The 12,053-nt window shown below is 43.2% G+C and overlaps 1 protein-coding gene across 1 annotated transcript in view; it reads left to right on the top strand.

Moving 5' to 3' along the window:
- Positions 1-5,184: 5,184 nt before the first annotated feature.
- Positions 5,185-12,053, top strand: part of col5a1 (procollagen, type V, alpha 1) — a 103,800-nt gene continuing 96,931 nt past the window's right edge. The window contains exons 1-2 of the mRNA XM_056290506.1: positions 5,185-5,670; position 6,477. Coding sequence (XP_056146481.1) covers positions 5,572-5,670; position 6,477 — 100 coding nt within the window. The 5' untranslated portion in view covers positions 5,185-5,571. The remainder of the gene's footprint in view (positions 5,671-6,476; positions 6,478-12,053) is intronic.

Here is a 12,053-nt window from a genome sequence, read left to right as displayed (position 1 = left end):
TATTATGTCAGTGTGCTATAGCCAGGCTAATAGTACAGTAGTAGTAGTAATAGTAATGGTAGTAAGCAGTCAGTAAATATTGTTGTAGTAATAGTAGTAAGTATTCAGTAAATATTGATAAAAAATCAATTTGAGAACAATAGACTATGCAGTGAGTGCGTTTTTGTGTTGTTTCGCCGTCTAGGATAGTAACTAAGATTGCTATTGGCAGCACGACCGCTAGAGGTCGCTTAACTTTAAAACGTAGTATAGGTCGTAATAAGCTGCTTGTACAAACGACCAATGGGGTCGTTTTTTTTTTGGTGGAGGACAGTCTCTTCAACCTTCTTTGATCGTCTTACCTGGAAGGTTGCATGTTCGGTGCCTTTCAGGTGTGGTTATCTTAAAGCCAACACGGACACTTGCACATCTTCGGTATTCGGCAATATATTTAGCTTTTGCATCTTTCCACCACATGTAGAGTGAATTTTCCTGTGATTGCGTGTTTGTTTTTAACACCCCCCCCCACACACACACACATACACACACACACAGATGGCACAGTATGACAGTGTCAGGTGTGGTCCCTGCTGAGGTCTGTCTTTAACACGTTGCTTTTGTGTTTGCTGCGTTTAACAGCAACTTTTACTGGCCGGTTAATTGAAGACTGCCTCCCACCGGCCCAGCCGTATGACAGCCTGCACAAAAGGCTGCAACATTTTTGGCCGTTTCCGGGGCGGCAGTGGCAAACTCAGCGCAAAGAAGTTTGAAGCGCAGCCTGGTAAGACAATAAACCATGAATTTACCTGATTTATTTATGATATCCAGCAATTAGTTTGAATGATAAGGTCAAGGCCCTTTTAGCCTTTTGGCCTTATTTCCCCCTGTATTGGTTTTTCACCAGTTTTAAAACAAGAAACAAGAGATAGAGTCATTTTATACTTACTTTTAAGAAATGGTGTTTATATTATTAAAGTAACCTGGTGCACTGTGTTAAGGTTAATGTCATAAACAAGGTAACCGGGTCCTAATCTGTCTGGTTTTACACCTGGTAACTCATCTCACACCGCTCTTCTTGCAGGCCCGCCACAAATCCAAAGCTGCCAGCAAGTTGGGCGGGTGGTGGCCCAGTGGTTAACGCTGTCGCCTCACGGCAAAAAAGGTCCTGGGTTCGAACCCCGGGGTTGTCCAACCTTGGGGGTCATCCCAGGGCGTTCTCTGTGTGGAGTTGGCATGTTCTCCCCGTATCTGAGGTGGGTTTTCTCCGCGTGCTCCGATTTCCCTGATGTGGCTGTCTGTTCGAATCCCCGTGTTACCTCCTGCTTGGTCGGGTGCCCTTACAGATACAATTGGCCGTGTCTGCGGGTGGGAAGGCAGATATGGGTATGTGTCCTGGTCGCTGCACTAGCGCCTCCTCTGGTCGGAACTGGGGGGGGCGTGATCCTCCCACGCGCTACGTCCCCCTGGCGAAACCCCTCACTGTTGGGTGAAAAGAAGCGGCTGGCGACTCCACGTGTACCGGAGGAGGCACGCAGCCCTCCCCGGATCAGCAGAGGAGGTGGAGCAGCGAGCAGGATGGCTCGGAAGAGCGGGGTAATTGGCCAGATACAATTGGAGAGAAAAAAGGGGGGAACCCCCCCCCCAAAAAAAAGACATGCATGGTAGGGTTTATACTCCTGTCTGTGCCCCTGAGCAAGGCAATGGGAAAAAGCACTGGCGTTGGTCCCTAGGTGCAGCATGAAGGCAGCAGCCCGCTGCTCCTAGCTACACAGATCACAGCTAGGACGGCTTCATCTGCAGTAACTGAATTTCCTCAGAGGGTTTACTAAAGGACATTTAATCAATTATTTAATTAGATAAGATGGTGACAGTTTACATCTCCATCCCGTCTACTGATCCGTCTGTTGTCTCGGACATACTGATGATTGCCACCTGTCAGAGTTTTTTTTTGTATTGTCTGGGTAGATTGTAAAACTGAATTGCCCTTCCGGGATAAATGAAGTTGTCTGAATCTGAATCTGAATCTAAACCTGAATAATTAATGAATTAAGTCCCTGACCTATCTGCCGTATTCGACATGTATTCTACCGTCGGTATGCCCGGTCCTGGGCATTGTTGGTAACTCGTCATACCTGACGGGGAGGTGGTACCGTGTATCACGGAGGGGTCAGATGTCTGCCCCTAAACACTTCACAATACGCGGTGTCCTTGCTCGTGGACTTCAGCCGCTGCACAGAAGCCACGATGACGTCCAGTTGCTTGGTTTCCCGCTTGCGCACGTGCCCACACATTCCCCTCGCTGTGTCCTTACGCTGGCACGCCGTGGACCGCCTGCGTGAAGTCCAAAACCTCACTGCTGGTGTTCCAGGCAGAAACCAGCAAACCCATACTAACACCCATACTCACCCTCTCAAGACTTCCTCTGAAATTTAAAATGTATAATTTACGATCTCATTCAGCAGACATACATCTGAGAGAGGCGGCACGGTGGCGCAGTGGTTAGCGCGGTCGCCTCACAGCGAGAAGGTCCTGGGATCAAGCCCCGGGCTAGTCCAAACCTTGGGGGTTGTGCCGGGTCATCCTCTGTGTGGAGTTTGCGTGTTCTCCCCGAGTCTGCGTGGGTTTCCTCTGGGTGCTCTCCGGTGTCCTCCCACGGCCCAAAGACATGCAGGTCAGGTGAATCGGCCGTACTAAAGTGTCCCTAGGTGTGTGAGAGAGAGAGAGAGAGAGAGAGAGAGAGAGAGAGAGAGAGAGAGAGAGAGAGAGAGAGAGAGAGAGAGAGAGAGAGTGTGTCCAGGTTGTCTCCCTGCCTGCCGCCCGGTGACTGCTGGGATAGGCTCCAGCATCCCCGCGGCCCTGAGAGCAGGATAAGAGGTTTGGATAATAGATGAATGGATGGATGGATGGATGGACATCAGAGCGAGGCCTAGAAGGCCATTCACCACCAGTGCCCACAACAAAAAATGACATGCTCTATCTAGGTCCAGACTTTTTTCTCACCTGGCGCCAAAATGGTGTCATGAAGTCCATCAGAGCGACTGATTTGCGTACTTCCTTTAAGAAAGGCCTAGAAATGTGCCTCTTCTGGTGCTGCTGTGATCCCCACACGCCCTTTAAGCAGGGTTTGTGAGTTGACAAGTCAGTTAAACTCCAGCCATGAATCTTCCTGCACTCGACACTTGGTGCACTCGTGGCGTGATATTTCGGATATACTAATATGTATGGATGTAAATATATTTTGCATTTTAATTTTCCTATTCGATGTCTCTTGGTGATCTAAGGCACAGTTACACTGAATGCTGTTGGTAGACATGCAGTTGTGAATATGTAATGATGCCGCTTTGGGTCCACTTTAATTCATCTGCTGATTGCTGGCTCTTCTAAGATGCCATGGGATAAAGAGTTTGCCAAAGATAATGTAAATGAGATGTAAATGATGACATTTCACCTTAGATTCACAGTCTGCCTTTAAAAAAAAAAATAAAGGTCTCCGATGACGAAGTCTGGTTTCACAAATTGGCCCAACCGTAGCGAATATACACGAATCTCAGATGATCCAAACAGTTATGAAATATGATGCTACATAGTTTTTAGTGGTCATTAACATGCGGGCCTTCCCCTCGATAAAGGCTATGGGTGTCAAGTTAAGGCTCATCGCCTCATAAATCTCACACCAGCTGTCAAACGTGTCAGATTTGATCTCTTAATGGAGGTCTAATCAATTCTACCATGGGTGAAAATCAAAGATAAGATAAGATAAGGTAAGATAAGATAAGATAAGGTAAGGTAAGATAAGGTAAGGTAAGATAAGATAAGATAAGATAAGATAAGATAAGATAAGATAAGATAAGATAAGATAAGATAAGATAAGATAAGATAAGATAAGATACTTTATTGTCATTGTGTAGACACAACGACATTTCTTTTGGTGACTCTCAGACCAGCAACACTAGACAAGATAAATGATTAAAAAGAACCAAGATAAAAACAAGAACAAACAACATTTAGTATAAATCAATGAGGTAGTAAAAAAAATAAAATACAGCGATTTCTAATGAATATTCCGATTCACAACAGCTCGCTGTTATTTGTTGTCATTTTTATGATATTCTAAGATGGATAAAGTTGGTACACGATGATTTTCATGTTTTAGATCATGATGAGGAGGAGGACGATGAGGATGATGATGATGATGATGATGATGACGACGACGATTTTCATGAGGTTCTAAAATGATAAAGTTGGTACACGATGAATTTCAGGTTTTAGATGATGAGGATGATGCTGATAATGAAGATGACTGTCATGGTGTTTCAAGATTGATAAAGGTGGTACAAGATGAATTTCATCTTTTAGATCATGATGAGGATGAGGATGATGATGATGATGATGACGATTTTCACGAGGTTCTAAAATGATAAAGTTGGTACACGATGAATTTAATGTTTTAGATCATGATGAGGATGAGGATGATGATGATGACGATTTTCACGAGGTTCTAAAATGATAAAGTTGGTACACGATGAATTTCAAGTTTTAGATGAATGATGATGATGATGATGATGATTTATTGCGGACATGTAAATGAGCAGGATACAACATACAGATAAACTTCATTGTCAATAATCTGAAGTGATCAACAAATCCACACATCAATCTCAGCGAGCAAATCTCCACATGCATCAGATTATTTGTTACATAGAGCAGGATAAGCGGTTTGGATGATGGGTGGATGGATGGATGGGTGGATGATGGGTGGATGGATGGAAAAGGAGTAGGAGGAAGTGTACACTTTTTTCCCTACCTCTTCTCACCTACTCTTAAATTAATTCAGCTACTATACATTACAAACTCAACAATACTAACTCAACCACTGTCAACGGTAAGGGAAAAGGGAGCGGAAACCACGCGAGAGGAGGAGAGAAAGGATAAGGATCATCATTTGTTTCTAAGGTAATTTGCTTTTCGCGCTTCCAGGGGTCTTTTGAGAAGTAGCGGATTTGGTGTTGCGGAGATTAAAGGGGACTGGGAGTCCTTGGAAGTGGGCGTGAAACTCCCCCCCCCCTCAGCCTTTGTTTCCACCCACCGCCAATGGCAGGGCCGTCTCTGTCAGACCGGCGTCTCTGATTGGCTCCCGGCTCTTGTCCGCGCGGTGAGTGACAGCCGGAGAGGAGGGGGGGGGAAAGTTTTTTGGGTTTTTTTTTTTTCCCTTTACCTCCTCGGATTTCTGAGGGCTCTACGTGACGACTGAAAGACAGGGCGACACTTCTAATCGGTGGCTCAGTGGTGCAGGACAGCTCAGAGGAGGAGAAGACAAGGAGAGGCAAGAGCGCGCGAGGTTGGGTGTCCCATCCGTCAACTAGCAGGAGGAACCCAACACCAAAACTTATGGCTGCCTGAGAAATAACGATACCTCCCCCTCTCTCTCTCTCTCTCTCTCTTCTCTCTCTCTTTCTCTGGGACTTTTTGGCTTTTAGTCCTGTCCTGAGCAGACGTTTGTTTAAGTGACATTTCTTTTAATCTAAATTTTAAAAAAAAAAAGAAAAAAAAAAGCAAACATTCATCACTTGGCGAGGGCGTCTCTGGCCGGTCATGGATACCCATATAAGATGGAAAGTAAAACGGAGGATAAGGGACGTCCAGATCTCTATAGCGATGCTTCTGCTTTTTGTCACATCGCAGGCGAGTTCAGTAAGCTTGCTGCAGCTCAGATCGTGCATGTCAGACACACACTTGTGTGTGGACGTTTTTTTTGGGGGGGGGGGGGGGTCACTTTGGAAAGACGTCAGAGCGTTAAAAATTCAACTGTTGGGGGTCCACCCATCCTCCCGGTGCGATGTGGTGCCAGCATCTCAGCACTGCGAGACTTTACAGTGTGGTCTGCAAAACGTCTAAAACACTGTATATGTGTGTGTGGTGGGGGGGGGGGGGGTCTCAAAAATAAACTGGTCTCGTGCGTGCAGCCAGCAGCAGTCTATTATCTTTTATTCTTTTTTTCTTTTTGTTTGCATCAGCTAATTATTAATTTGGGGTACTAATGGAGCGTGTGTTGTCTCACCCCGAGGCTGGGATTTACAGAGCCATATTTTACAAGTTGTGACAACGAGTCTATTGTTTAGCTGATGGACATGTGCAGGATGAGGCACAGGCAGCAGCAGAGTTCATCTGGGGGGTTTTTTTTGGGGGGGGGTTTGCAGACAAACTTTGGAGAAATGCATCTAGAAAAGACCTTGCAGCATATTTAATAACCATTTCACAATACTATACTAGTGCAGAAGTGTGTCCCATTTGTCGTTGTCATAAGCAAGCAAACTTTTAACTCAGGCTTTTCAGATCTTATCTGTGATGGAGCCATACTTCAGGTTAAATATGTGAACACCGGCACGTTGGATATTATAGATATTAGCCCCACAGTGTTTGCTTTATAGTCTTTCAGGTCTGGGAAATATGTTTCTGTGCTGTGATTTAGATTCACTGAGGAGCAAAAAGTTGGGTAGGGTTCAGCTTCCTTTTCTCTCTCTCTCTTCTTTTTTTTTTTTTTAATATTGATGAGAGCGATGAGCACAGCCATGATGGGAGGGAGCGTCCCAGACTTGTGTGTGAAGTGTTAGGGTGGAGCTAACAGTCTCAGGGACATGAGGACACGCCAGGACCCACACTTCCCCAGCGCCATGGTGATGCTGGGAAACCAGATAGTCACATTTTACAGGCAAACCTGTCCCAAGTGGCTCACCGGCGGATTATTTCAGAACAAAAAATGTGATATCAAGACCTGCGGTGCCGAATAAAACCGATTTATATCGATTAAGGTGGCTGCCGGGTACCCTTTTTGGTGACTTCACCGTGTATCGTGTGAAAGTGCCGTGTCCTGTAGATGTGTAGATTTGTCATCTGACATGCAGGGGTGGTGGGAGCACTGTGTGTGTGTGTATGTGTGTTGTTGCTGCCTCCAGCCTGCCCTGCATGGTAGGTGGTCTGTGGCTGCAGTGATGCCCTGTCACAGGCATTTTAGCTTAATGGATGAGCGGCTCCCCACACTTACCCCTCTGGTCAAACTGATATTTTTTTATTTTATTTTTTCATAATTGAGAGTGGATATGGGTTATAAGTAGGATTAAGAACAGGGTAAAAGATTTTGCCAGACACTTACTTAATCTTAATCCACAGTTTCATGGCTAATTAAGGTATGCTATATCGCAAAGCTCTTTTTTAATTTAAATACAACCTACTTGGGTGTTCATGGGGCAGGCTATGGAGCAAACTAAATCTCGTAACTTCCCATTGCAGCATAAAAGTTATCAGTTACTGCTTGCAGCCGGCATAGGCCACCATGTAAGGCTGTGAATGCAGATCTTGTCATTGTGGATGACAGATTTGGGCCGGAGGTCTTAACGAAACTGTTGAAAGACTGAAATTGAACACACTTGGATGGTGCTGACATAGCGAGCGATTCAAAAACTGACCAAAAAATAGTCTTGTAGGTGATTTAATGTGGTGCTGCAGCACTTCGTATAACTTGACATTTTACACATGCAACGTTTTGAATAATGCATGACATATAATGGGCTGAGCAGCTTCTGTTTAGTTCGGTTTATTATATGTCACGTTTTCCACATTTGCACAGTTCTTAATAATTCACAAGCCATTCTCACAGTCAATCTGATTTGATAATGTGCAATTCACATCTGAAGTCTGGGATCAGATAGTCTTTGCTTCCCAGTAATGACATGGTGCAGTAAAGCCAGTTCACTTACTGCTTGTGATTCCTCTGGGACGGATAGGACATATGATTATGTGGCGATTGTACTGAATTAGTAAGTTTATTGCCTCTAAAGGAGTCATCCTGGCCAAAACCAAGTAATCCTGCAATCGGTTCTCAGACTGCATGGATATATATATGTGTCTCCAAGCTGCACAGCAGACCTCCTGGACCCAGCATCCCTAGACATGCAATTAAACAATCATTCACTTTCTCCCTGTGGCCTTATATGAAAGTCTCATATTTGCAGATCAAACTGATTTATATTTCTAGCCACTTTGGTCATAAAGCAACTACTTTTCTGAAATACAATATTTAATATAGCAAACAAAAAGTTTTGTTTAATGTTTTAATACATGTTAAGATCCATACTGCATTTGGGGTCCAACAGCATACATGCATACAGGTTATATTTGAGTATCATTCCCAGTGACTAATACATTAACATGACCTTTATGTTTAATAAGATATTTACCAAGCTTTTTTTTTTAAGTGTAATATTGTTTGCATAGTAAAAGTTCTGGGACATACATAGTGTAAAATGTTTGATACATAGTATCAGACATGTTTGATACATAGTTTAAAATGTTTGATACATAGTATCAGACATGTTTGATACATAGTATCCGATATATGGTCAATGGAAAGTTAATAATTTAAAAAGGGAGGCATTTGTGGTACTCCACATGTTACTGCCGGTGCAAGTTTCAAGAGAAATATTTCATCCAAGCACTGTTGATAGACATAAAGTGCACACAAGCGTTCCCACGTTGCCACCTCGAAAACCTGGAAAACCTGAAAAGTTTATAGATTAGTTTTCCAGTTACGGAAAACCACATGGAAAATGATAAAAATGATCAAATGTCCTGGAAATACAGCTGAGGTCATGGAAATTGTAAAGTTAGGCCGTGCATTTGTATCTCTACCTGCTGAGATCACGTATTTTTCCATATAAATTTTTAGCTGAAATTGCATATTTTCGGTCATTGTTAGCAGCTGTGGTTACACGTCAGTGCTTGAACTTTGGGGTTTGTGTTCAGGGACCGGCTTAAAGTCATGCAGTCCGTTTAGACACTGCTGAGCCTCCACTGATAGTTAATACCAAGTAATATGACCTTCCATGAGCAAGGATGTGCTAGTACATCGTGTATATCTATGCAGAATTCATGGGAAATGTGTTTGAAGTGTCCTGGAAAATGACTCATTATAATGAATGGGAATCCTGATAGCATTGCAGTTTTACATGCACTTCCAGTCTTCCCGATAAAATGTTCATGACCTCAAATAGTTGAGTAATCTTAAGAGAGACCCTTGCAGTGTTTTTACCGACTGTGATCAGAGGCTAATGGAAAAGCAGATGCATGTACCCTACATCTTGTTTGCCCATTATGCTTTTATCATTTAATGATGCCTGTTTGTGGTAAAGTCCTATGTATCAGTTTCATTCCCTGAAAACAGCCTTGAAATACCAAGTACTGGCTGTGAGAAGGAAGTTAACTAAAACAACAGACTAGTAGCACCACATCTGAAGATGAGATCATGTGTAGCTGTTGAGTCACGTCCTCTGGTGATGGTTTTTTTCGAGCCCTGGAAATGAAACATCTTCGTATAAAACTACCAAGGTGAGCTGACCTTGACATCGCCGGGCGTAGGCCTTGCCTTCAGCCCGACTCGAACCAGTCGACAGAACTTTAACATGCAGACGTGATAGCAGAAGGTAGTGACCCGGGATCTACAAGACGTGGATGAAGGGGGGGAAGGGGTCCAAGTTGAAAAGGGTGAAAGTGGTGACCTTCAGATTGCATCTGCTGTCAGGTTTACAGTTTCATAGCCTAAAGAAAGGGCTTATTGTAGTCGAAGCAAAGTCATTGAATGCCCATTAACTCTCTTGACTTGTGGAAAAAAAAGAAAATGGCCCTGTGGGGACATGTTTTTGGTAAAGATTGCCTTCATCGTGGCAGAAAGCTCTACAGAGTCTTCAGTCGTCCCTACGAGATAACACTCGTGACAATTTGTCTTCACTGAAAGCAAAGATGAGGAGTAGAAACTAATGGTGGGTAGTTTCTGCTCCAGGCATTTTTTCCAAGGTTTTCCCGGTGTCTGAGGGAGCAAAGCTAATTTGAGAGAAATATTTCTCCTGACCTTCTGCTGAAAGGTATGACTTTGTTGTTCTGGCACTCGTGTTTTATGGCCGACATACCTGGTTCAGACCAACTCCAGGTTGTTCTCCAAAAGCTCTTCTCTGTGTGGGCCCACTGTAGGAGGTTAAAGAGACGTTCGCTCTTTCTTCTAAGTTTTTTTTTCCCCCTCCTCCCACAATGACCAGAGGAGCCCTTTTACAAAGCCTCAAATCTTCAGGTCCCCCCCCTCCCTCCACAATGGTTTGTTATCATTAATGAATTTAAAAAAAAAAGAGTTTTAAACCGGTCTGCCTCAATAACAACATTCCTGCAGACAAAGGGTCAAACTATCAAACTAATTTGTTTGTTAAAAATGTGGGATAACATTCTTTAAATACTTTGTGCGAATGAAAACTGAATGGATTTTGGCCCGGGCCAGTGTTGATTGGGACACAGAAGAAAGGAAAGTCTTTCTTAGTTCAGACGGATCTGTGAGAAATAACTGATTCGTGTTTCAGGATTAGATTTGCTCTGCGATATACTGCCATTTTCCCTGTTTCATTCTGGAGGACAGATATGAAGCAGAAAGCCTCGCTGGTACTGTGTCCTTGTTCACATCTGGCTCAGTGAAGTTCCATTGTGCTGTCTGCAGAGCTCTTTAAGAAAAAAACACAAAAAATGTGTTCCAGATGTTTTCATCCCAGTCCTGCCGGAATGAGGAACTTTGAAAAAGAGAAGAAGAAGAAGAAAAGAGAACCTATGTTGTAGGTTTCAAGGAGTTTACACTGACTCCATGTATGCTAAGATTTCTGATTCGAATTATTCCGTCCCTGTGAGCAGTTTTTCGAACAGGTTTTTGAAAGGCCAGGCGTTCAATCAGGTCTTCTGCACATCCAGAACCATTAAATAGACAGAGGCACAGGTTGGGTACGATTCCCCCACAGCTGCTTTCCATTTACAACCCCTTCATCTGAAAAACTCATTTTGTTTTCTCTCTCTCTCTCTCTCTCTCTCTCTCTCTCTCTCTCTCTCTCTCTCTCTCTCTCTCTCTCTCTCTCTCTCTCTCTCTCTCTCTCTCTCTCTCTCTCTCTCTCTCTCTCTCTCTCTCTCTCTCTCTCTCTCTCTTTTGTTTTTCCGGGGGACATGTAAATTGATGTAACTGTGCATTCATCCCAAGTTAAAATACTCTCTATTTATGGTCAGTTGAAGATCTCATTGAACTGATTGGCCGTAGTAGAATTAAGTCCTTTTCATTAAGATGGTGGTGTCATTTATGATTATGCAGTGCTTCCTGAGGTCAGAGGTATAATAATAATAATAACAATGTTGATGATGATGATGTCATGTTGTTTTGTTAACTGAGCAACGGTTGTCAAGTTACAAGATCTTGGATTAATCTCAACTGTCCTGGATTGATTACAGTAACAAGTGGAAACCATTTTTTTTCATTATAATAAAAAAAAAATCATATATAAAATCAATCATAAAGCAACTGAAATTGGAGTAATGTCAATATTAATCACTCCCATCGCTCATCATCTTAGTATATACTGAGTAAGAGATGTATAAAAGCAAGGCTTTACTTTTTCTTTTGTTTTTTTAATCATCTGGTAGTTTGGATCCCACAGTGTTGTCCAAATCAGTCGGATAATTATGGTAAAAAGCAGCTCCCTGTGTGTGGCTATTGCCTTGGTGTGAAGGAAGAAATGTGAGCAAGATGAGCTGTGGTGAGAGGCACTGACCCTCCAATCTCATGTGTCCCTTCAGCTTCTAAATGGAGGCATTGTGGGAAGGAGCATGTGAACCAGGTTTACTGCTCAGTGACGAGATCGGTGATATGAAATAATGCCGGGGCAAGTATACTTTACCCATTCCCATGTCTCGTGCATATTTCATATCCCCACCTAGTCCTTTCCAGAAAAAAAAAGAAAAAAAAAAAGAAATAAGCATAGGAAACTGGATCTTCTTGAGGATGTGGTCTTCCTGTGATTTGAAATCATCGAGAATTGATGTTCTCGGATGGTTTTAACACGAGGGTGTCGGGCATCGCGGTCCATCTCTGCAGTTGAAAAGCATAGGCAGCAAAAGGAGTGGGTAAGATAGTTCAAACTTACGAGATGAATTCTCGTGGGCAGAACATTTACATATGATGTTTTGTCGTGTCAGTATTGGAAGCATTGATTGATGAAGATTGG

The sequence above is a fragment of the Lampris incognitus genome, chromosome 12, assembly GCF_029633865.1.
Source record: "Lampris incognitus isolate fLamInc1 chromosome 12, fLamInc1.hap2, whole genome shotgun sequence".
NCBI lineage: Eukaryota > Metazoa > Chordata > Actinopteri > Lampriformes > Lampridae > Lampris > Lampris incognitus.
Note: the sequence above shows the minus strand (reverse complement) of the source record. Positions and strands in the feature narration are given on the sequence as shown.